The following is a 27,244-nucleotide window of genomic DNA, read 5'->3' on the forward strand; positions in this document are numbered from 1 at the left end:
CCTCTTCTTGGCACACATACACACATACACAATATACGTCTCCAATTGTCTCAAGGCTTAAAAATAATTATTTAACCTGTGGCTTCCCCTTCATCTACACTGACTGAAGTGGATTTAACATTGGATTTAACAAGTGACATCAATTAAGGGATCAAAACCTTCACCTGGATTCACCTGCTCAGTCTGTTATGGAAAGAGCAGGTGTTCCTAATGCTTTGTACACTCAGTGTATATCCATTTTTTGGTCGAGGTTGCTCAAGAATTTGGTTGGGAATATTGTCTCAGAATTTCAAGCAAATTTAAGTCAGGACTGAGACTGGCCCATTCGGGAACACTCAGCACCTCTTGGAAAGCTATTGTGGTGTGTCTTTGAAATTAACATTGTGTAATTGTCACACTGTATTTATTTTGTCCCGGGGTTAGGTTGAAGCGGGTTTTCCTCTCTTACTTGGCCTTTGCTCCTTTCCCGTTTTATTTTGGTCTGGACAAACTCCCCCATCCCTGCCATTGACGAGCATAACATGATGCTGCCACCACAATACTTGAAAATACAGAGGGTTTCATTCTGTTTCGTGTTCCATTGGATTTGACCCAAACCTTTTTTAAATGTAGGCCAAAAAAATGCATTTCTTTGTCGTGTTCTCAAATTCACTCTGGAGTGCCAGAGAGCGCTCAGAATGCGCTCTGGGCATTTGTAAATTCAGAGTGCTGTCAGTTTGTCTGTTCGTAAATTCAGAGTGTTTCACACTCGGAGCATTCAGAGCGCACACTGGACGCTGTTGTTATGTTATGGGTTTGTTTGTAACCGGCAGGGACCAGGGTGTTTGTCGGAATCAAAAGAAATGTGAAAGGAACAAAGCCCAGGTAAAATGACAGAGGAAATCCACTGTTGTCTTCTGAAAACCTAACCCTGGGTTAGAGTGGTATTTTTCAGTGGAACAATTACACACATTTTTATGCCAAAGACAGACACACCAGAATCGCTTTCCAAGAGGCGTTGTGTTCCTGCAGGAGATTAATGAGAGATGATAAATCACTGTGCTCCCACTGACAACACACAACTATACACACCCAAACACCGACACACACACACTCTGCCTTTGTCAAGTACGTGATATGATTGGTCGTGTGTGTACTGTAATGGGTTCAGGGCAAGCTGTTGGGCTTTAACCTTTGATGGGTTAAAGCCCAAAGTGCTCTAGAGTCATTAGGCCCGTCTGTGCCACACACACACACACACACACACACACACACACACACACACACACACACACACACACACACACACACACACACACACACACACACACACACACACACACACACACACACACACACACACAAGCCTGATAGTTCTGCTGCTGCAGAAGATGTGGCACCAGACATTGGACCGGCATCATTTTTATTTACCAGACTCATATGCATTGGGGAGTTACCTAATTAGGGTGTCCACCCACAGTGCGCAGAATGACAGACATCACATTTAGAATATGGTAATTCATATGAACAGGACATGCACGTGGAGGATGCCACTATGTGCGGTCCTTCTTATTGAATTCTGATGTGCACTTTGAACATGAACTGTCCACATTCACTTTTCCTCAGCCAACAAGACGAACAGCTAAATCACTAGCCTACCTCAATCTACTATAGTAGAAAAGTTTAGGCTACCTGTTCTATTCATCAGCTTGTCAAGAAAGAAATGGCTTATTCCAAACAGACTCTGGGACAGCTGTGGGACGATAAGAGCCCACATTCATACAACCAGTAGGCCGCATAAAATAAAATAAAAATGATAAAAAGCTATGAGTCTGATGCAAAAGACCAGAATGTTTAGCTTAAAATGTTAAAATCAACTATTTCTTCACGTTATAAGCGCAGCAATGTGCACAATGCAGTAGGCTACGTGTCAATGTTCATTCCATAATGCAATTAGCGGGAAAACACCATTGTCAAAAGGGCACTGCACACGCAAGCGGTTTCATGTGACATACAGTACCAGTCAAAAGTTTGGACACACCTACTCATTCCAGAGTTTTTCTATATTTTTACTATGTTCTACATTGTAGAATAATAGTGAAGACATCAAAACTATGGAGAACACATGGAATCATGTAGTACCCCAAAAAAGTGTTTTAACCAAATCAAAACATATTTTATAGTTGAGATTCTTCAAAGTAGCCACCTTTTGCCTTGATGACAGCTTTGCACAATCTTGGCATTCTCTTAACCAGCTTCATGAGGTAGTCAACTGGAATGCATTTCAATTAACAGGTGTGCCTTGTTAAAAGTTCATTTGTGGAATGTCTTTCCTTCTTAATGCATTTAAGCCAATCAGTTGTGTTGTGACATGGTAGGGGTGGTATACAGAAGATAGGCCTATTTGGCAAAAGACCCATGTCCATATTTTGACAATAACAGCTCAAATAAGCAAAGAGAAATCACAGTCCACCATTACTTTAAGACGAGAAGGTCAGTCAATCCGGACGATTTCAAGAACTTTGAAGGTTTCTTCCAGTGCCGTCGCAGAAACCATCCAGCGCTGTGATGTAACACCGCTACAGGAAAGACAGACCCAGAGTTACCTCTTCTGTAGAGGATAAGTTCATTAGTGTTAACTGCACCTCAGATTGCAGCCCAAATAAATGCTTCACAGAGTTCAAGTAACAGACACATCTCAACATAAACTGTTCAGAGGAGACTGCATGAATTTGGCCTTCCTGGTTGAATTGCTGCAAAGAAACCACTACCAAACGACACCAAAAAATAAGAAGAGACTTGCTGGACCAAGAAACACAAACAATGGACATTAGACTGGTGGAAATCTGTCTTTTGGTCTGATGAGTCTAAATGTTTTCTTTTTGTTCCAAACGCCGTGGTTTTGTGACACGCAGAGTTGGTGAATGGATGATCTCGGCATTTGTGGTTCCCACTGTGGAGGAGATAGTGTGGGGGTGCTTTGCTGGTGGCACTGTCTGTGATTTATTTAGAATTCAAGTGACACTTAACCAGCATGGCTACCACAGCATTCTGCAGTGATATGCCAACACATCTGGTTTGTGCTTAGCGGGACTATCATTAATGAAAACTTGTTCTCAACTAGCCTACCTGGTTAAATAAAGGTGAAATAAAAAAATATATAAAAATTGTTTTTCAACAGGACAACGACCCAAAGCACACCTCCACGCTATTTGACCAAGGAGATTGATGAAGTGCTGCATCAGATGACCTGGCCTCCACAATCACCTGACCTCACCCCAATTGAGATGGTTTGGGATGAGTTGGACCGCAGCGTGAAGGAAAAGCAGCCAACAGGTGCTCAGCATATGTGGGAACTCCTTCAAGACTGTTGGAAAAGCATTCCAAGTGAAGCTGGATGCCAAGAATGTGCAAAGCTGTCATCAAGGCAAAGGGTGGCTACCTTGAAACATCTACAATATATTTTGATTTGTTTAACACTTTCTTGGTTTCTACATGATTGCATATTTGTTCATTCATAGTTGTGATGTCTTCATTATTATTCTACAATGTAGAAAATAGTCAAAATAAAGAAAAACCCTTGAATGAGTAGATGTGTCCAAACTTTTGACTGGTATTGTAGTTAAAAATATCTGTTAGAAATGTAGATCTAATAGGCTACTTTGAAGCAAGGTAATATATGACTCCGAATATTTATTAAAACGTTCCAGTTTCAAACAATTAGTAAGTATATGTTTACAAAAAGGCATACTGCGATCCGCTGATGATGCCTGCCTTCTGTTCGCATTTGATGCCACGTTCAAAACAACTGGGAATTGGGAGAAGAAGAAAACATCTCAAACAGGGAAAAATTACTTTGAACAGTCATCCAACTCAGAATTCCAACTCGGGCTTCTTTCTAGAGCTCCGACTTTCTGAGCTAAAGATCACTGACGTCATGATTGTAACTCGTATTTTTCAGTTTCAAGTTGTCTTGAAAGCACCACAAGATACTGCAGCAGTGGCAGCTTTTTGCGTTAGCCTGACAGATGTTCCCTTCAAAGGCTCTGTATCTGTATGCTGTGTGCATGTGATTGATAAGATACACAACAACTATACTGTACACATGTGCCAATGTAGTTCCACCAAATGATGCTAATCAACCTATAGACCGATAAGCATGACCAGTCAAATGTGTTTTATATCGGCTTTTCCCACCAAAAGAAAATAGCGGACAAAAGCGGCTAATGGAAACCCCGGGCATGAAGGTGCATTTATAATGGTTTGAAAGTGGACAGGAGGCAAGAGAGGAGAGGGGGGAGGAGAGCAGAGGAGAGATAGGGAAGGGAGAATGAATGGGAGGGAAATAAAGGAAATGGACCGAGAAGGAGAAAAGAGAGAAGGAAGGTCTACTCTCTGGTCCTTATATATGCAGTAAGGGAATCATGTCTGCTGTGTTAAGCTGGTTGTTGCTGTCATTCTAGAGTTCTTTAACTGGGTTTGTACAACCCTCTAACCTTTCTGTTTTCTCTGCCCCCCCCTCTCTCTCTCACACACTCACACACCTCCTACCATCTCTCTCTCAGATGACCCAGCAGATGTCGGGCATCGCCATGAGTGGTAGTGTGTCAGCGCCACCCAGCTTTGTCCAACCACGTGCTCCTGTAGTGGATTGGGTGGTACCCCCCTCGGGCCAGACCCTCAGCACCCAGCTGTGGAAGTGAGGGAGGGGACAGGGGTAAAATGTGAACAGGAGGCAGAGCCCCCATGTCCCTCCCGAATCCCCTCCTTTGCCTTCTTCCACCAACCCCAAAACAGGAAACAACACACAGATGGTAATCTATGAACTGCTCCACGGTCCTCCCTTCCTCACTTTTATCATTCCTTTAGAGACCCCCCCCCACCTCTCTCTTCCTCTCTCTGTGTGTTGAGGAGAGTCAAAGGGGAACGGGGCGGAGTCTCGTGTGAGGCTGCTGGTCTATCTCTGCACGTGACTTTAAATTGCATCTTCTTTTGACCTTTTTTTCATTTGGTAAAAAAACTAAAACACATTGGCGAAAGATAATCAAGTATCATTAATAAGTATCATTACCAAAACCAATAGAGAGTAAAGAGATATTGAAATGGAGGATATGGCTATCATGTTGGTGACCCAATCAATCTCATCTGTGTATATTGTACTGTACCCTCCCCCTTCCTCCCCTCTGGGCAATCAGAGCCCCTGTAGCAAAGCATTGTATGATCCAGTACTGTATTTCTGTATGTGTGTCTGAGATAGAGGCCTCCCACCTATCCCTCCCAGTCATGTTGTGTTCTACTGTCCCCTATCTTACTGTGGTGTTTGGTTGTGTGCAGTACAAGAAGACGCAATGTTATGCATGATTCACACAATAGAGCGTGTTACGTGTTCACATTAGTTGCTAGAACCGTGCTGGACAGTGCCGGACATGACAATATGAAAAGGCAATATCTGAGCCAGCGCAGTATGGTTTCCGCTCGGCCATATAGTGTGAATCAGACATTAGATTGAGGCAAACAAACCTGGAAGACAGTCAGTGGGGCAAGGAGCTAACAAGGGATGGGTGCGGAAGGAGACCAGAATGGTATGAAGAAAGATATGATAACAGTGACGACATAAAGCTCCAGATGATTCAGGAAGTGTGTTGACATTGGGAGCCTAATGGAGCTGTCAGAGATTGGAACAGTCGTCTCAACATCATGTGTACTTCCTGGTCTCTATTATGTCATAATCTCTGTCTAATCCTGCTTGATTTCATTCAATAGATTATATAGAGGGGGAATAGGAAATCCAAGTGAAGAAATACTATAGGACATGGGGGAATATGGGACAAACCTACAACAGAACAAACACACCCAATCCCAGACATACACACACAGAGATATTGTGTAGTGTGGTTCTAAGGTGGAGATTCTATCCCTCTGCCAAACAATAACGAAAGAGAACACACACACACACATATATACGCTCATGAGAACACACACATACACACAGCGCATACTCCAGGTTTATTTCTAATGGTGTTTACATTTTCTGGTGCCTAGTACAGAGAAAACTAGTTTCCGTGCATTAAACAGTGAATAGCCATGAACTGTGAGACCATTTTTGTCCAATGACTCATTTATTGTAAAGTTGTAGTTGATCTTTTGGTTATTTTCTTTTCTTTTTTCCTTCTTTTACAAGAGGGTTCATTTGGAATAGAAGTTGTACTCCTGGAGTTTGTTCTTTGTAGTCCAGTGTGCCAGACCCACAGACACTTGAGGCCAAGAAGACCAACATTAACGTCGGCAGTACACAACTGGTGGCTGTCCTGTCACCTTTGACCATAGAACATCAGATCACATTTTCTGGTAATTTCCCAATTATTCAACATGTTGAATGTCCACCGTTCATCGGCACCCAGCAAGTGATCTCCTTCGCACTTCATTTTACAGATAAACACACATACTGAATACAAATCTTGTTCCGTTTCATACAAACTGAACTTACATACTCAATGATCAGGCACAGATCGACAGACAGACACACACACACACACACACACAAACACAGACAGACAGGTTTAGCCCACATACTTCAGAGGAAGTTCTCTCATAAGGGACTGGTCCACATATTGCAGTACAAGAGCAGAGTCCACTGGGAACGCACAGGTCACCCCAGTGCATTTTGGTCCACTTTGAGTTACAAATTAATCGGGGACCTCATTGAGTCAATCACAACATTCAGGCAGCAGTTCCCATCCATGCAATTGGTCTAAAGTGTCCATCGTAGTGTAGTCAAGGTTATGGTCAAGCAAGGTGCTATCGGTAGTGTAGTTCCATAAATTACTGGCAGTCTGTCCGACCAATGGGCTTGTTAATTCCTCTCTGGTTATCCCGCCCCTTAGACCTCGATGACCATACTGTCCTGTCGATGTTTGGGCTCGTTGCCCAGATTCACCTTCTCTGTACGAGTGTGCCACACCAACACCTGACACAGAGGGGGAGAGAGGGTTAGAGTCCACACCAGTGAACTGATATAGTTGGGTATGCAAAAGCAAGGGTTCCACTTTTTATTTTTTTATTTCATCTTTGCTTAACCAGGTAGGCAAGTTGAGAACAAGTTCTCATTTACAATTGCAACCTGGCCAAGATAAAGCAAAGCAGTTCGACACATACAACAACACAGAGTTACACATGGAGTAAAACAAACATACAGTTAATAAAAACAAGTCTATATATAATGTGAGCAAATGAGGTGTGATAAGGGAGGTAAAGGCAAAAAAAGGCCATGGTGGCAAAGTAAATACAATATAGCAAGTAAAATACTGGAATGGTAGATTTGCAGTGGAAGAATGTGCAAAGTAGAAATAAAAATAATGAGGTGCAAAGGAGCAAAATAAATAAATAAATAAAATAAATACAGTAGGGAAAGAGGTAGTTATTTGGGCTAAATTATAGGTGGGCTATGTACAGGTGCAGTAATCTGTGAGCTGCTCTGACAGCTGGTGCTTAAAGCTAATGAGGGAGATAAGTGTTTCCAGTTTCAGAGATTTTTGTAGTTCGTTCCAGTCATTGGCAGCAGAGAACTGGAAGGAGATGCGGCCAGAGAAAGAATTGGTTTTGGGAGTGACCAGAGAGATATACCTGCTGGAGCGCGTGCTACAGGTGGGTGATGCTATGGTGACCAGCGAGCTGAGATAAGGGAGGACTTTACCTAGCAAGGTCTTGTAGATGACATGAAGCCAGTGGGTTTGGCGATGAGTATGAAGCGAGGGCCAGCCAACGAGAGCGTACAGGTCACAATGGTGGGTTGTATATGGGACTTTGGTGACAAAACGGATTGCACTGTGATAGACTGCATCCAATTTGTTGAGTAGGGTATTGGAGGCTATTTTGTAAATGACATCGCCGAAGTCGAGGATTGGTAGGATGGTCAGTTTTGGCAGCATGAGTGAAGGATGCTTTGTTGCGAAATAGGAAGCCAATTCTAGATTTAACTTTGTATTGGAGATGTTTGATGTGGGTCTGGAAGGAGAGTTTACAGTCTAACCAGACACCTAGGTATTTGTAGTTGTCCACGTATTCTAAGTCAGAGCCGTCCAGAGTAGTGATGTTAGACAGGCGGGCAGGTGCAGGCAGCGATCGGTTGAAGAGCATGCATTTAGTTTTACTTGTATTTAAGAGCAATTGGAGGCCATTGAAGGAGAGTTGTATGGCATTGAAGCTTGCCTGGAGGGTTGTTAACACAGTGTCGAAAGAAGGGCCAGAAGTATACAGAATGGTGTTGTCTGCGTAGAGGTGGATCAGAGACACACCAGCAGCAAGAGCGACATCATTGATGTATACAGAGAAGAGAGTCGGTCCAAGAATTGAACCCCATGGCACCCCCATAGAGACTGCCAGAGGTCCGGACAGCAGACCTTCTGATTTGACACACTGAACTCTATCAGAGAAGTAGTTGGTGAACCGGGCAAGGCAATCATTTGAGAAACCAAGGCTGTCGAGTCTGCCGATGAGGATGTGGTGATTGACAGAGTTGAAAGTCTTGGCCAGATCAATGAAAACGGCTGCACAGTAATGTTTCTTATCGATGGCGGTTAAGACATTGTTTAGGATCTTGAGCGTGGCTGAGGTGCACCCATGACCAGCTCTGAAACCAGATTGCATAGCAGAGAAGGTATGGTGAGATTCAAAATGGTCAGTAATCTGTTTGTTGACTTGGCTTTCGAAGACCTTAGAAAGGCAGGGTAGGATAGATATAGGTCTGTAGCAGTTTGGGTCAAGAGTGTCCCCCCCTTTGAAGAATGGGATGACCGCAGCTGCTTTCCAATCTTTGGGAATCTCAGACGACTCGAAAGAGAGGTTGAATAGGCTAGTAATAGGGGTGGCAACAATTTCGGCAGATAATTTTAGAAGGAAAGGGTCCAGATTGTCTAGACCGGCTGTTTGTAGGGGTCCAGATTTTGCAGCTCTTTCAGAACATCAGTTGACTGGATTTAGGAGAAGGATAAATGGGGAAGGCTTGTGCGAGTTGCTGTGGGGGGTGCAGTGCTGTTGACCGGGGTTGGGGTAGCCAGGTGGAAAGCATGGCCAGCCGTAGAAAAACGCTTGTTGAAATTCTCAATTATAGTGGATTTATCAGTGGTGACAGTGTTTCCTATCTTCAGTGCAGTGGGCAGCTGGGAGGAGGTGTTCTTATTCTCCATGGACTTTACAGTGTCCCAGAACTTTTTTGAGTTAGTGTTGCAGGAAGCAAATTTATTCTTGAAAAAGCTAGCCTTAGCTTTTCTAACTGCCTGTGTATAATGGTTTCAAGCTTCCCTGAAAAGCTGCATATCACGGGGGCATGGGATGGAGGTCTGCTTTTAGCCACCTCGTGCGTTTCCGTCGGTAGGATTAGTCGGGTTCCGTGTGGTAGAGGGGATCAATCCAATTTGTAAAAAATAAAAATAGATATAGTTATAGAGGCCCAAGAAAGAAAAAAAAAGAAAAAAAATGTCCGATAGGTCTATTCAGATAGCAGCCGATAAGACAGCTAACGATTAGCGGACCGCAAATGGGCGTTCAGGTAACATCGCGACGGAGGAGCCAGCTGGATAACTCCCTCGGGCAGATAACGTCGGTAGTCCAGTTGTGAAGGCCCGATGGGGCTCCGCGTTGGCAGTAAAACGGATCTGGATAGGTGATTGTAGCCCAAGAGTGACTGATGGAACTCTTCAGCTGGCTAGCGCCGGAATAATTGATGTTTGCTCCGGAATCGACATAAGCCGATAGTCACACGGATAGCAACTAGCTAGCTGCGAGATCCAGGTAGAAATGTCCAGAGCATGCGGTTGAAATCAGGGGACATGGAGAGAAAAATAGATCCGGTATGTTCCGGTCCGAGCCGCGCCGTACAAAACTGGCGATAGATTTTCGAGCTAAAGGACAGCTGATGACGACAAGCTGAATACTAACGATTAGCCAGTAAAGAAGCTAACTCGCTTCTGGCTAGCTTCCAATTAGCTTCTGGTTAGCTTCAGGCTAGCTTCTGGCTATCTTTTGGTTAGCCTATATGGAGGATTACAGATGAGGTAAATAATACTTTCTTTTTTAAAATATAAATTAGTGAGGCGTGTTGCAGGAGAGTGTTTTGAAGATGAGTTTATGGAAAATAAAAAATATATATATAAAAAGGTATGCGAAGAAAGTTGTAAATATATTTATATACGGGACACGACAAGACGAGGACAAAAGACGTCTGACTGCTATGCCATCTTGGTGACACAAGCAGAGCCAACCCTGTGAAAGGGAATGGTGACTGTTCAAATGTTCAAGAAAAGGCTCTGTGACAGAGAAAGTGAGGGAGTGTCAGACTGAACAGACTGATAGTTCTACCTTGTACTTTAGTACATGTGAAAGTGTCTCATTTCTATTTCCAACCCAGTCGATGGTGGTCATTTGTGTGTTCACACACACATGATGTGATTGATTGTCTGGTGTGTGGTGCTATCCGTTCCCGTCTCCACGTGGCATTTCCTGCACGCGGCTGCTAATTGTCCCGCTTTGCATATCTAACGAGACCAATGCCGCAGCCAGCCAAGCAGTGCAGAAGGTGGGGAGCAGCATGTGTGTGTCAACATTTCTACGCAGTTTGTGTGCATTCCATTGTTCTCCTGAACCCCATCCAACATTCTAGTCCTGTCTGTAGGGAAGATCAGAATCTAGTTCGAACCCATATGTAATAAGATGTTCTGGGAGAGGTTGGGGAGAATTGGGGGGGGGGGGGTTGCCTGCGTGCAGTCCAGTCTGTTCACACCCAAAGAGTAGACAGAGCGCCCTGTGCCAGTGTGTCTAGTGATAAGTCTCCTCCTTCGGGATTTAGCCGTGAAGAGCACCCTTCTCCGCAATTCCTATGGCCATCGAAGGTGAGCATTTGGCCAACGCCGAACTGCAGTCAGATCAAGACCCTGGTGAGGACGACGAGCACACAGATGAGCTTCCATGATAGTTTGTGCAGAAATTCCATTGTGCAAACCCACAGTTTCATCTGCTTGTCGGGGTGGCTGGTCTCAGACGATCCCGCATGTGAAGAAGCCGGATGTGGAGGTCCTGGGCTGGAGTGGTTACATCTGGTTTGCACTTGTGAGGCCGGTTGGACGTACTGCCAAATTCTCTAAAACGAAGTTGGAGAGGCGGCTTATGGAAGCGAAATTAACATACAATTATCTGGTAACAGCTCTGGTAGAAATTCCTGTAGTCAGCATGCCAATTGCGCGCTCCTTCAAAACTTGAGTCATTGTGTTGTGTGAAAAAATGCACATTTTAAAGTGTCCTTTTATTGTCCCCAGCACAAGCTGCACCAGTATAATGATCATGCTGTTTAATCAGCTTCTTTGTATGCCAAACCAGTCAGGTGGATGGATTATCTTGACAAAGTACAAATGCTCAATAACAGGGATTTAAACAAATTTGTGCCCAAAATTTGAAATAAATAAGCTTTTTGTGCGTAAGGAACACTTCTGGGATCTTTTATTTCAGCTCGTGAAACCAACACTTTATATGTTGTTTATATTTTTGTTCAGGATATTTCCTCTCTGATGCTTAAGGTTAGCAAGTGAAGAATGTATGCTTATCCCAGATCTGTAACTATGGGCAACCTACTGTACATGGAGCCTGGCTGGTTTGTTATTGGGGATGATTTCACGTCCTGCTGGCAATGTATCAATTGGTGATAAGTGATGATGTCATATCCTGCTAATGGTGTATATTAATACCAGCCTACAGCGGCCCCATTAACTTAATGGGCTGATAATGATGATGACTACTAGTGTCATGAGCTGCACAGGAGAGGAGGGAGAGGGTTAGCCTAACTGATGAGATGACACAGTCAGACAAGAGGCTATATTAGGAGATAGTGTTTCATCCCAGAAAGTTTAACCAATGGAAACAGTGTTACTGTCAGGGCAACTTTTTTTAACCTAATAACACTGTTGCCACGGTAACAGTGATAGGCCAGACTACTCACCCTTGTGCAGTTGTTGGCTTTCGGCTCCAGGTCTCCCACCTTCGTGATCTGCTTCAGGAAGTCAGACTCTTGCATGCCGGGCTGGGAACCCCTGCGCTTAAACAGCGCCCTCGGGCTCCCTAGAACCACCTGGAGGTTTACTGCAAAACCTGGAGAAGAGGAAGAGGAGGGTTTAAGGCCTTCTATGATCATGGTCCGAGGATTATACAAAAATTCAGTCTCAACCATTACATGTCATTCTCACGTTGGATGTGCTATACTGTTAGTAGAGAGCAATTGAGAGGGGCAACGGGATCAATTAATTTCTTGCATCACTCCTTGACGTAATCATATACAGATCATTGATAACCTTAAACTATTGGAACTGAGTCCCTATCCCACTATGGTGAACTGCATACTAGAGATCAGGTAAGACTGAGATCACATCACATTTGAGTGTGCGGGCACGTGTGTTTGATGTTCATGACTATGCATTGAGAATGCCGAGCTTTGACACAGGAAGAGCCCGCTACAGTATCTCATATTACCCTCCTTATCTCAGTTACAGTACACACTGAGTGTGGAAACCATTACGAAAACCTTCCTAATATTGAGTTGCACTGCCTTTTGCCCTGAAAACAGCCTCAATTCGTCATAGCATGGACTACAAGGTGTCAAAAGCGTTCCACAGTGATGCTTCACACAGTTGTGTCAAGTTGGCTGGATGTCCTTTGGGTGGTGGACCATTCTTGATGCACACAGGAAACTGAAAAGTCCAGTAGCGTCGCAGTTCTTGACACACTCAAGACATTGCACCTGGCACCTACTACCATGCCCAATTCAAAGGCAGTTAAATCTTTTGTCATGCCCTTCACCCTCTGAATGGCACACATACACAATCCATGTCTCAATTGTCTCAAGGCTTTAACATCCTTCTTTAACCGGTCTCCTCCCCTTCATCTATACAGATCATTGTGGATTTAACATGTGACATCAATAAGAGATCATAGCTTTGACCTGGATTCACCTGGCCAGCCTGTCATGGGGTTCCAGCATGTGTTCCTAATGATTTGTACACTCTGTGAATATGCCATCCTACTGGGAATGGGGTGTGCTAATGGCTGCATGGAACAGCGTATTATGTGTCCTTGCCTCCTCGTTTCCAGTGAGCACACTGTTTTCTAGGCCAAAACGCTACTCACATGGGTATGCTCCTTCTCCACTGAGACATTGTGAGACTGTTCGTTTGAGTGTTTGTGCGTGAGAGTGTGCATGCACGTTTATGTGTGATGCGAGAGTGTGTTGTGTATTTCCTGTATTTTGAAGTCACCAGTTTAACACACAGATCCGCAGTGTCTGAGTCAGTCCAGTGAGATCTGCCTATTGGGTCAGTTCTAAATCAAATCAAATGTTATTTGTCACATACACATGGTTAGCAGATGTTAATGCGAGTGTAGCGAAATGCTTGGGCTTCTACTTCTGACCTTGCAGTAATATCTAACAAATAATCGAACAATTTCACAACAACTACCTTATACACACAAGTGTAAAGAAATTAATAAGAATATGTACAAATAAATATATGGATGAGCGATGGCCGAACGGCATAGGCAAGATGCAGTAGATGGTATAGAGTACAGTGTATATACATATGAGATGAGTAATGTAGGGTATGTAAACATTATATAAAGTGGCACTGTTTGAAGTGACTAGTGATACATTTATTACATCAAATCTTTTATTATTAAAGTGGCTAGAGATTTGAGTCAGTATGTTGGCAGCAGCCACTCAATGTTATTGATGGCTGTTTAACAGTCTGATGGCCTTGAGATAGAAGCTGTTTTTCAGTCTCTCAGTCCCAGCTTTGATGCACCTGTACTGACCTTGCGCTGTTGCGCCTTCTTCACCATGCTGCCTGTGTGGGTGGACCATTTCAGTTTGTCCGTGATGTGTATGCCGAGGAACTTAAAACTTTCCACCTTCTCCACTACTGTCCCGTCGATTTGGATAGAGGGGTGCTCCCTCTGTTGTTTCCTGAAGTTCACGATCATCTCTTTTGTTTTGTTGATGTTGATTTTGAGTGTGAGGTTATTTTCCTGACACCACACTCCGAGGGCCCTCACCTCCTCCCTGTAGGCCGTCTCGTCATTGTTGGTAATCAAGCCTACCACTGTGGTGTCGTCTGCAAACTTGATGATTGAGTTGGAGGCGTGCATGGCCACGCAGTCATGGGTGAACAGGGAGTACAGGAGAGGGCTGAGAACGTAACCTTGTGGGGCCCCAGTGTTGAGGATCAGTTGGGATGTTGTTTCCTACCCTCACCACCAGGGGGCAGCCCATCAGAAAGTGTAGAACCCAGTTGCACAGGGCGGGGTCGAGACCCAGGGTCTCGAGCTCAATGACACGTTTGGAGGGTACTATGGTGTTAAATGTTGAGCTGTAGTCGATGAACAGCATTCTTACATAGTTAGTCCTCCTGACCAGATGGGTTAGGGCAGTGTGCAGTGTGATTGCGGTTGCGTCGTCTATGGACCTATTGGGGCGGTAAGCAAATTGGAGTGGGTCTAGGGTGTCAGGTAGGGTGGAGGTGATATGGTCCTTGACTAGTCTCTCAAAGCACTTCATGATGACAGAGGTGAGTGCTACGATAGTCGTTTATCTCAGTTACCTTAGCTTTCCTGGGAACAGGAACAATGCTGTCCCTCTTGAAGCATGTGGGAACATCAGACTGGGATAGGGATTGATTGAATATGTCCGTAAATACACCAGCCAGCTGGTCTGTGCAAGCCGGCAGCCTTGCAAGGGTTATCGAGGGTTAACACGTTTAAATGTTTAAACTCATGTTGGGAATGGGGTGTGCTAATGGCTGCATGAAGCGTATTATGTGTCCTTGCCTCCTTGTTCTATCAGGCATATTACTGAGAAATAAGTGATACCACAGTGAAAGCCCAGAAGCTGTAACAGGTATGATAGATGAATATGAAAGCCATTATAAGATTGACTCTTAATATCTTAACCTGCAGCTAAAATGGTATGAAGATTAGTGCATCTGTTAGCAATGCCCGCTTGATATCAATGCAGTTTCTGTCTCAATAGCTTCGTCCAGCTTCCTTTCCTCGCTTCATTTCCTTGTGTCCTTTTCTCTATGGTTCTGCTTCTGTGCATCATATGTAAAGTAGTGAAAGTCTACACACCCTTTGCACATAACATGATGCTGCCACCACAATACTTGAAAATACACAGGGTTTCACTCTGAGCTATGTTGTATTGGATTTGACCTGATCCTGTAGATAAACAGTTTTGTCTTGCAGTAGTACTTAACGTCCTGGTTACCAACAGAATGGATGAGCTTGAGCAATTTCTACAAAAACAATGGATATAGAGTATGCTACCCTAAGATTTGTGTAATGTTGGTAAAATCTTATTCAAAATGATTTACAGCTCTGATGGCTGTCAAATGTGCTTCCACCAAGTATTAATTCTGGGGTGTGAAGACTTACTATTGGAAAATGTCACCGAAGGGGATGGCTGCTGTTTTACAGGCTCCTAACCAATTGTGCTATTTTGTGTGTTTTTTATGCATTGTTTGTAAATTATTTTGTACATAATGTTCAAGCTACCGTTTCTTATGCCCGAAAAGAGCTTCTGGATATCAGAACAGCGACTACTCACCTCGAACTGGACAAATCCCCGAAAAGGCACAAATCTCTGTCATTCACATTAAGAAAAGGAGATACCGGGGGTGCAGATCAGGGAGCCTTGTGAGAATTAGTTGGCAAGTGGGTAACCTGCCTCTACCATCTGTTCTATTGGCCAACGTGCAATAACTGGAGAATAAACTGGATGAACTTCGTTTGAGACTATTCTACTAATGGACATTAAAATCTGCAATATCTTATATTTTAGCAAGTCGTGGCTGAACGACGATACAAACTTTCCAGTTTTCGGAAATAATATTAAGGTTGTCTTGAGATGTTGCTCATCTTGAGGTATTGCTCACACACAGAGATGCGTACAATGCTCTCCCTCGCCTTCTAGTTGGCAAATCTTACCATAATTCTATCATCCTGATTCCTGCTTACAAGCAAAAACTAAAGCAGGTAGTACCAGTGATACGCTCAATAACGAAGTGGTCAGATGACGCGGATGCATATTTTGCAAACACAGACAGGAATATGTTCTGGCCTCATCCAATGGCATTGAGGAGTATATCACCTCAGTCCCCGGCTTCATCAATAAGTGCATCGATGACGTCGCCCCCGCGGTGACCGTACGTACATAACCCAACCAGAAGCCATGGATCACAAGCAACATCTGCACCTCGCTAAAGGCTGGAGCTGCCGCTTTCAAGGAGCGGGATACTAACCCGGATGCTAATAATTAATCCTGCTGTGCCCTGAGACAAACTATCAAACAGGCAAAGTGTCAATACAGGACTAAGATTGAATTCTACTACCCCGGCTCTGTTCCTAACGAATTTGTGTTCACACTATCCATAGCTGATGTGAGCAACACCATTAAACAGGTCAAAATTCACAATGCCGTGGGGCCAGACGGATTACCAGGACGTCTACTCAGAGCATGTGTTGACCAACTGACAATTGTCTTCACTGACAATTTCAACCTCTCCCTGACCGAGTCTGTAATACCTACATATTTCAAGCAGACCACCATAGTCCCTGTGCTAAAGAAAGACTGTTGGAAAAGCATTCCTCATGTAGCTGGTTGAGAGAATACGAAGAGGTTGTGCAAAGCTGTCACCAAAGCAAAAAGTGGTTACTTTGAAGAATCTCAAATAGAAAATATATTTTGATTTTTTTAACACTTTTTTGGTTACTACATGGTTCCATATGTGTTATTTTATAGTTTGATTTCTTTAATATTAGTTTTCAATGTTGAAAATAATAAAAATAAAGAAAATCCATGGAATGAGTAGGTGTGTCTAAACCTTTGAATTGTACTGTATGTGAGAATGCTGTTCATTGACGACAGCTCAGTGTTTAACACCATAGTGCCCATAACGCTCATTAGTAATCTAAGGACCCTGGACTAAACACCTCCCTCTGCAACTGGGTTCTGGACTTCCTGACAGGCCACCCCCAGGTGGTAAGGGTAGGCAACAACACATCTGCCATGCTGATCCTCAACATGGGGGCCTCTCAGGACTGCATTCTTAGTCCCCTCCTGTATTCCCTGTTCACCCACGACTGCATGGCCAAGCACAACTCCAACACCATTATTAAGTTTGCTGACGACACAACAGTGGTAGGCCTGATCACCGACAACAATGAGATTCTCAAAAAGTTCTACAGCTGAACCACTGAGAGCATCCTGACTGGTTGCATCACTGCCTGGTATGACAACTGCTCCGCATCCGACCGGAAGGCGCTACAGAGGGTAGTGCGTATGGCCCAGTACGGCACTGGGGCAAAGCTTCCTAACATCCAGGACTTATATACTAGGCGGTGTCAGAGGAAGGTCCCAAAAATTGTCAAAGACTCCAGTCACCCAAGTCATAGACTGTTCTCTCTGCTACTGCATGGCATGCAGTACTGGAGCACCAAGTCTAGGTCCAATAGGCTCCTTTACAGCTTCTACCCACAAGCCATAAGACTGCTGAACAATTAATCAAACGGCCACCCAGACTATTTGCATTGCCTCATTATTGTTTTTTTATTGTGTTACTTCTTTAATTTTTTTACATGAGTTTATTTAGTAAATATTTTATCAACTGCATTGTTGGTTAAGGGCTTGTCAGTAAGCATTTCACGGTATTCGGTGTACGCAACAATTAAAATTTGATTTGATACGCAATCAAGACATCTTCGTTTTGAAATGTTTTATCACTTACCAGGTAAAATAAGGGTAGAGATGTACAGAATTCACTATTAATACAGTGCAAATGCACCTTACTTGTGTGTGTGTGTGTGTGTGTGTGTGTGTGTGTGTGTGTGTGTGTGTGTGTGTGTGTGTGTGTGCCTGCACCAGAAGAATACTAAACCATCTCCTCATTCTCTGGTCCAATTGTGGTCTATTAAATGGGACGGAGTAGAGATGGGACAGCTTAGTTGGCTCATTTGGCTGCCAACAATAGCCTCCAATACCACAATACAAGTTATTAAGGCAAAAGCTGCAATTTATTCACTGCTCAACACTGCCCATTCTACATTGGATGTATAGTGATTAAAGGGGGTTATTGTGCATGCGTATGCAAGTGTGAGCACACGTGGGTATCACTTGTCTGGCTGTGTCCATTTATGTGCACTCTTGAGTGTTAGTATGTGTGGTTAGTGGGACCATTCATGCCGGAGGGACCACTAGATGGGTTTGTTTTGTGCAGAGAGCAAGAGAGAGACAGGAGAAAGAGTGAGAGGGGGCTGAAGTGGTGAGCAGCATCACGGCGTCCCACTTTACTTTTAAATGTGCTTACAGAAGCTTGTCCCTGAATGACCCTTTCAGAGAGGGAACTAAAACAGTCTCCCACTCCCCAAACACAAAAGGCCATTCATTGTGTGGAGCAGTTTACACCACCAAGTTGGGATGCATTCCAAACTGAAAACGTTATGATTATAAGTATTGTTTCCTGAAAGAGGGAGTGGGGTACAACACAGCTATCGGGAGTTTGTGCGCTACGGACCTCTACTGAAGAACATTAGAATCATGCCTGACAAGGCCAATGAACACAGGGCCTCACCGGAAGCCCCGCCTTCCACAGGTGATAAACACCAGGCACAAATTGATTCTTTCAATTCAGTACCGCTCTTCACCAAGCCCAGAACTGGGCGGAACGGGCCCGAACAGCTGTTGTACCTCGTTTCCCTCCTTCAGAGAACAGTAGTTATAGTCATAACTGTACATTCCCTTTCAGCCTGACAACTCGGTACAACACAGCTATGGGGACATGAAATCACATCCTGGCCCGACTTTTGCTGACACAATATGAATTGGCCTACCGGCAAATCATTCAGAGTTCCAACCCAATAGGAAATCCTCCTGTACCTGAGTGTTTCACAATCTGCGCGCTGCCTAATGACCCTTTCCTGCCACAGCCATAAGGGCAGATTGACAGATTTTTCACCTTGCCTGCTTGGGTATTAGTACTAGCGACCTTTCGATTATTGGCCCAATGCTCTAACCCCTAGGTTACCTGCTGCCCTAGGCTACATGCACCCAAATCCCGAATGGGCGCAATTGGTTTAGAAACCGGCCGAAGACTGCACATACCTTTTAAAAACTGCACTGCCAGGGGATGAGCCCCTGGAGTGACATCATCAATTCCCACATGACATGCTGAAATAACCCCTGTATGCTTGTAAAAAAACAACTTCATCATAGAGGTTATCATGCCCACCAGTCATAGGTACCGGTGACACTGCACCTTGTAACCCAACTGGAAAAAGGGACAGACAGCTCTGAAAAATGTACCCCATCTGTGATAACAGACAGGGCGATACATAATTGAATCCAATTCCCAGGAATGAAACGCATTGACCAGGAGACAGACACCTCATTTTGGAGTTCATAAGAACCACAGCGTCTGTGTGTGGGATAAAAGCATGATTTCCAACCACCTACCGAGTCCATAATCTGTATGACTAAGCACCTCAAAGGGACCAGTGAGCTAGAGGGAGGAATCAGCAATGAATCCAGTAATATGCCACCTGTGGGGTGGGGTGTGCTCTTTGGACACGCCTGGTACTATATAGCCCACCTGAAACCCTTTTATGGGTATAGAAACTCCAGCAATGGCCGACAATGTACCCAGGTCGGCCATAGCCAAACACGGAGGCACTGTTGTCACAGTACGGTATGCTAGCCGACTTCAGCCATACGGCTTCTTAGTCTTGCTGGGCCAGAACCCAGCTATCTGCATTATCCCTGTGGGCTAGCACTTGCCAAGCCCGCTGCCAACAAGGAACTAGCCAAAGAACAACGAGTGGCGTCTTCCTTCGGTCTTCTAGAATCTCTCTGAATGCAGCACGGTTCATCTAGAATAACCAAGCGACTGAAAGCTACGTATGCTAAACGAGAGAGAGAGAGCACGCTACACAAACAATTCCACCATGGCAGGTAGGAATTGCCAGTGGCAGTACGCTAGCTCGCCTTGAAAAGTCAGCTAACCTGGCTAGCACGCTATGCGGCGCTGTTTAGCTAGCCTGATCCCGTCCACATAAGATTGGATTATCAACCAAGTCTGGGAAGAGAGGTGAACATTGCTTGACTGAGGCAGGCACAAGCAGCAAGCAGGGAGTGTTCACTGACCCAGCTGCCCTCTCCCTTCAAGTCGTTTCACTTCGCACTTATTTGGCGACAGAGCGCACAGCAACTGGGTTGAGTTAGGGCAGTTTCTGCATGCCTCAGCCCAGGAAGACAAGGCATTTGATCCGGCCCAGGCCCCAATTCATCCACGGGTCCCTTTACTCAGACCTAGCTGAGGTACGGGCACCTGTGAGAGGAAGCCATACGAATTCCACACGTTTGCCAAGGGAACCTGTGCGCACCATGGACTAGGGGAACAGTGCCAGCTGCTGGGCAAGCCACTGTTACTGACCCGAGCGGAGGCAGCCGTAGCAAGCACCACAACGAGACATACCAGGCAATTAAATGTTTCTATTAATATTATTTGGGCATGGTCTTGAACCCAAACCCAGCTTCTTAGCCTTCATTGTTTTACTGAGTTACAGTTTGTATAAGGAAATTAGTCAATTTAAATAAATTAATTAGGCTCTAATCTATGGATTTCACATGACTGGGAATACAGATATGCATCTGTTGGTCACAGATACAGTACCTTTGAAAATTAGGTAGGGGCATGGATCAGGAAAACAGCCAGTATCTGGTGTGACCATCATTTGCCTCATGCAGCGAGACACATCTCCTTCGCATAGAGTTGATCAGGCTGTTGATTGTGGCCTGCAGAATATTGTCCGATTCATCTTCAATGCCTGTGCAAAGTTGCTGGATATTGGCGGGAACTGAAACACCCTTGGAAGTACTGGGACATTTCCAGCTTCCAGGAATTGTGTGCAGATCCTTGCGACATGGGGCAGTGCATTATTATACTGAATCAGGATCTCGTCACAGTACCTCTGTGCTTTCAAATTTCCATCAATAAAATATATTGTGTTTGTTGTTTGTAGCTTATGCCTGCCTATACCATAACCCACCGCCACAACGGGGCACTCTGTTCACAACATTGACATCAGCAAACCGCTCGCCCACACGCCATCTGCCCGGTACAGTTGAAACTGGGATTCATCAATGAAGAGCAGACTTCTACAGGGTGCCAGTGGCCATAGAAGGTGAGTATTTGCCTAATAAAGTTGGTTATGACACCAAAACTGCAGTCAGGTCAAGACCCTAATGAGGACGACGAGCACACAGATGACCTTCCATGACAGTTGACAGTTTGTCAGAAATTCTTCAGTTGTGCAAACCCACAGGCAGGTTTATCAGCTGTCCGGGTGGCTGGTCTCAGACGATCCCGCATGTGAAGAAGCCGGATGTGAAGGTCCTGGGCTGGTATGGTTACACGTGGTCTGCGTTTGTGAGGCCGGTTGGTCGTACTGCCAAATTCTCTAAAACAACTTTGGAGGCGGCTTACTGTAGGGAAATTAACATAAAATTCTCTGGCAACAGCTCTGTTGGACATTCCTGCAGTCAGCATGCCAATTGCATGCTCCCTCAAAACTTGAGACATCTGTGGCATGTGTTGTATGACAAAACTGCACATTTTAGAGTTGCCTTTTATTGTCCTCAGCACAAGGTGCACTTGTGTATTGATCATGCTTTTTTAATCAGCTGCTTGATATGCCACACCTGTCAGGTGGATGGATTATCTTGGCAAAAGAGAAATGCTCACTAACAAGAATGTAAACAAATTTGTGTACACATTCTGAGATAAGTAGTCATTTTGTGCGCATGGAACATTTCTGGGATTTTCATTTCAGCTCATGAATCACGGGATCAACACTTTACATGTTGCGTTTATATTTTGGTTAGTATAGTTACCAACCTTTAACTCGCAACATCCAGAAGGATGACTACACCCTCCTTAAGTGGGACAATTAAGTTGGAGCAAAGCCTGATAAATTTAGTCTTCCAATGTTGAAAAATAAATAAATGTGAGTCACGGTGTTCATTGGCAATGTCAGGCATGATTCTAATGTTCTTCAGTAGAGATCGCTCGCGTACAAACTCCCAATAGCTGTGCTGTAAGAAGTTGAACAACTGAAAGGGAACCACTGGTGTCTGTTCCTCTACTGTAGATGACTAACTACAGTAAATGCACTTTACCTGCCATGTCGATAGCGAAGGGACGGTCGGGCCTCCAGCCAGTGTACCAGCCCACCACTTTGCCCTTCTCCACTATGGGACGCTCGTACCGCCGCCCACTGACCAGCCCAACTGGCCACACTGACACACCCCGTGTTGAACGCATCTAGAGAAACAGAGAGGTAGAGAGGGTTAGACACACAAACACAAACACACAGAATCCCCATGGGCCTCACAGACAGACACACTGATCCAAAAACACAGGAGAGGTCAAAGCAATAGAATTATTGGTGTGAATTTTCTCCAGGCTTGTCCAGCTCTTTCATATCAGTGTAGATAGAGGACAGCAGACAAGAAGGCTGTTTTAGACTTTTGAGGTGTGTCCATATGTAGAACTGCCTGCCCCCCCTAAAAAAATATAAATCTGTGAAGTTGATCAACGAGCACATTTATTTTGTGGAAAATAAAAAAATATTCATTGTTTTGCATTATTTTGACTGAAAAATATAATTTTCCAAGAAAAATGTGTACCCACACACTGAAGGCTGCAAATCTCTGTGTACGCTATCCCTGATACAGTGATAAAAATACAACAAATTAATTTGTTTAAGTATTTAAGTACGTTTTATGCAACATATTTTTGATTGCAGACCCATCACACCCTTTCGCTTATCTGAAATTATGGGTTTTACACACCAACCAACCTTCTGGGAGAGCACTATGGTCCCCTTTTGATTAGCTTTTGTGGAAAAGCAGAGATGTCTGGTGAAATGTGAAAAGAGGAAAATAAGCTTGGCTAGACGGCTTTCTTCTCTGGATTCTACACTAAATAGCAGAGTAGTACAAGACCTTGGTACATTTTCACTGTGAATGAATTCACACACAGACGGGAGCAGTGAAGACCCAGACTCTGTGTGTGTGTGTGTGTGTGTGTGTGTGTGTGTGTGTGTGTGTGTGTGTGTGTGTGTGTGTGTGTGTGTGTGTGTGTGTGTACAGTTACTACTGTTAAGTCCAAAATAATTGGCATCCTTGATAAAGATGAGCAAAAAAGAGTATAAAACAAATAATACAGATACTGAGCTATAATGTATGCTCAAAAACAAGTAATTATTTTTTTATCTCAAAAAGATAATGGTCAAAAGTATTGGCACCCCTGTTTTCAATACTTTTCAGTAACTCACCTTGCCAGGATAACGACACAGAGCCTTTTATTTTAAATAATTATGAGATTGGAGTACATTGGGAGGGATCTCGATCATTCCTCCATAAAAAACCTTTCCAGATCCTTGATGTCTTTCGTCTGCGCTTCTGGACTGCCTTTTTCAATTCAAACCACAGGTTTTTAATTGGGGTTCAAGTCCAGAGACTGAAATGACCAATGCAATGTTGATTTTGTGTTCTTAAATCTCATAAAAGGTTATCGTCTCAGTGCCGTTATCTTCCAAGGTGAGGTATTGAAAACGGGTGCAAATAGTTTTGCCCCGTCTCTTTTTGAGAAAAAATAATTACTTATCAAACAAAACACACTTTCAGGTCTTGCCATAGATTTTCCAGTAAATCAAAAGTGTAACTCGGCCACTCAGGAACATTCACGGTCTTCTTGGTAAGAAATTCCAGAGTAGATTTGGCCATGTGTTTAAGGTTATTGTCCTTTTGAAAGGTGAATTCATCTTCAAGATTTTGCCTTTGCATAGCTCCATTCTGTTTTTTTTTCTTCCTGAAAAACCCCAGTCCTTAAGGATTACAATCATACCCATAACATGATGCAGCCACCACTATGCTTGCAAATATGGAGAGTGGTACTCACCAATGTGCTGTATTGGGATTGCCCCAAACATAACACTTTGTATTCAGGAAAAAGTTAACTGCTTTACCACATTTTTTGCAGTATTACTTTAGTACCTTGTTTCAAACAGTATGCATGTTTTGGAATATTTTTATTCTGTACAGGCTTCTTTTCACTCAGACAATTAGGTTAGTATTGTGGAGTAAGTACAATGTTTTTGAACCATCCTAAGTTTTCTCCTTTCACAGGAAATAAATTCTGTAACTGTTTTACAACATTGGCCTCACGGAAGGGCCTAAGGCACTCCAGTCTATAGCACTGCATCACAGTGCTAGCTGCGTCACTACAGATCCTGGTTTGATACCAGGCTCTATCACAGCCGGCCACGACCAGGAAACCCATGAGGCAGCGGGACCAGCGTCATCCGGGTTAGGGGAGGATTTGGCTGGCCGGGTTGTCCTTGTCCCATTGCGCTCTAGCGACTCCTGTGGCGGGCCAGGCGCAATGCACGCTGACACCTTCACCAGGTATATGGTGTTTCCTCCAACACATTGGTGCGTCTGGCTTCCGGGTTAAGCGAGCATTGTGTCAAAAAGCAGTGCGGCTTGGCGGGGTTGTGTTACGAGGACGCACGGCTCTTGACCTTCGCCTCTCCCGAGTCCGTACTGGAGTTGCAGTGATGGGACCAGACTGTAACTACCAATTGGATATCCCGAAATTGGGGGGAAAAAAGCAAAATCCCAAAATATATATATATTTTTTTTTAAATTGGAATCATGGTGAAATCCCTGAGCGGTTTCCTTCCTCTCCGGCAACTGAGTTAGGAAGGACACCTGTATCTTGTAGTGACTGGGTGTATAGATACACCATCCAAAGTGTAATTAATAAGTTCACCATGCACAAAGAGATATTGAATGTGTAACGGTTTTCTGTAGGCGAAGGAGAGTCGGACCGTGTAGATTGCGATCCATGTTTAATGAAAAAACGGAAAACACGAATCAATACAAACACTACAAAAAACAAAAAGAACGTAACGAAAACCGAAACAGCCTATACTAGTGTAAACTAACATAGAGATAGGAACAAGGACACTAAGGACAATCACTCCCGAAACACACAAAGAATATGGCTGCCTAAATATGGTTCCCAATCAGAGACAACGATAATCACCTGACTCTGATTGATAACCGCCTCAGGCAGCCATAGACTAACGCTAGACATCCCACAAAACCCCAAGACAAAAACACACCACAATAACCCATGTCACACCCTGGCCTGACCGAATAAATGAAGAATAAACATAATATATTTCGACCAGGGCGTGACAGAATGTCTGCTTTTTTTAGTCCAAGCACTGTAATATGCTTGCTTGTGTGTGCATATGTACCCTTGTGTGTGTACGCTTGTGTGTGTACTATTTCATTCCTTATTCCAGCCCCACTACGGATCCCATTCTAGTGCAATTCTCTTTTCAGAACATCAAACCACCTGGAGGAAGTCACTTGTAAGGGGCAAATCATACAAGGCAATATTTGATTACATATCGACAATGTCGCTGTGTGATTCTTCACACAAACGGTCAGGGCAGGGCCTACATCTTTCGTGTCTCCTCTCTCACTCTCAGCACTCAACAGACTGTTGGGAAGGCTCTCTCTCTCTCTCTTCCTTCTTTCTTCTCCTCCTTTACCCCTGAGCGATGGACACATTTTGAAGCCCTCTCTTCTAACGCTGTGGCCCTTGACCTTGCGCGACACTAACCCCCCCCCCCCTTCTGTTTCCGCTACGACTTTTGTGGATGAATCATATAGATGACACTAGGGAGCAGCAAAAGAAATGAGTGGACATTCATTTGGTTCTATTTCGGTTTTGTCCAGCTTCTGTGGCCCATTTGGATATGCATAATTCCTCCAATTAATTGAGACTAAGGGATGGTTCAGGTGTTTAAAATGCATCCTTAAAAATGCAAAAATGCAATTTTTGAATTACAAATGTACTTCTTGCCCTACCCACAAGGCACTCCTATAAGTCTGACATGGTTGGATAGTTGTGAGCAATATAGTGGAAATTCCACCCAGCCTTTCAGTAGGAAACGTCTATCATAGTGTTGCTTCTCTCGGATACTTTCAGATCTACAGGAGTGCCTACGGGGGTAGCAGTCATATCTTAATCTGAGAGCATAGCATTGTGACGAGAGCAGCGGGAAGAAAGAACTGTGGTTTCATTTATCCAATCACATACAGATCAGTGATGACTTCAAGGAAGGGAGGAAAGAAGAATGAATGTTCAATTGGACCAGCGCCTCAATGCGAAAAGCATAGGGAGACTTGGGAACTGTGAAGAGCGACTAAACGCTCCAGCCTCTGCAGCCATAGACCCAGACTGTCAAAACCAACATCAACCTCTAACACCTGAGTTCGCCAATACCCTTCAGACAGAATCCATCTGCAGAGAATTCTAGCTATAAAAGTGGAAAAGTGAATATTCAAAAAATATTGTTCTTGTGAGCCATAACATCCACTGGCTCTTTGATAGCGATTTCGGACATGGAGGAAACCAGAACCCATTCAATTGGAGTGAGACACTGTGGCTGAGTTCCTGGTCTCTATCTGAAAGGGAAGTACTGTCCAGGGGCATCGTGGTAGAGCCTAGAGCCAGGGGAATGGGGGCATACAGAAGCTTACCATTTGACATGCAGCCATGTCATCTATCTAATATTGAGTAGCAACTTAGTCAGTGTATGCCTAGGCTGCCTTTGTTTACGCCATATTATTAACAGAGGTAATATATGAAGTGTATGCATATACAATTGGACTTTAAATGATGCATTATAAATCCATTATAAATGTGTTTCTCCCCCAGAGAAGAAGCTGTCATTTCATTGTGTGCTCAAATGCTCTTTCGGATTTTAATCAAGCCTTCTCCATGTGTCATTAATATGCATAGCGGGAGCAATGAGAGAGCGAGAGGGAGAAAAAAAATGAATCAAATTAGAGGAGAGAAAATTAAGAGGTTATGAAATTGTGATGCAATGATGCATGGTGTGTTTGTGTGGGGGATTGTTTCTGTCTCTATCCTTTCAAACCAGCTGGGGGTGGATTGGGTTCAGGGTTGAAGGGTAGACAATGCCAGCATTTAGACAGACTCACACTGCTCCTGAGGGAATAGACAAGGACAGGGACGAGGAGGGGGGGTAGGACATGACAGGGATGTGAGAAAAGGAGGAGAGAGAAGAGGGGGAG

The 27,244-nt window shown here is 44.1% G+C and overlaps 1 protein-coding gene across 1 annotated transcript in view; it reads right to left on the reverse strand.

Annotated features, from left to right (window-relative positions):
• Positions 1 to 5,966: 5,966 nt before the first annotated feature.
• Positions 5,967 to 27,244, reverse strand: part of LOC135512330 (galactosylgalactosylxylosylprotein 3-beta-glucuronosyltransferase 2-like) — a 34,186-nt gene continuing 12,908 nt past the window's right edge. Inside the window, exons 2-4 of the mRNA XM_064934254.1 lie at positions 22,241 to 22,385; positions 11,966 to 12,114; positions 5,967 to 6,946 (exon numbers count right to left, since the gene is read on the reverse strand). Coding sequence (XP_064790326.1) covers positions 6,860 to 6,946; positions 11,966 to 12,114; positions 22,241 to 22,385 — 381 coding nt within the window. The 3' untranslated portion in view covers positions 5,967 to 6,859. The remainder of the gene's footprint in view (positions 6,947 to 11,965; positions 12,115 to 22,240; positions 22,386 to 27,244) is intronic.

The sequence above is a fragment of the Oncorhynchus masou genome, chromosome 24, assembly GCF_036934945.1.
Source record: "Oncorhynchus masou masou isolate Uvic2021 chromosome 24, UVic_Omas_1.1, whole genome shotgun sequence".
Classification (NCBI taxonomy): domain Eukaryota; kingdom Metazoa; phylum Chordata; class Actinopteri; order Salmoniformes; family Salmonidae; genus Oncorhynchus; species Oncorhynchus masou.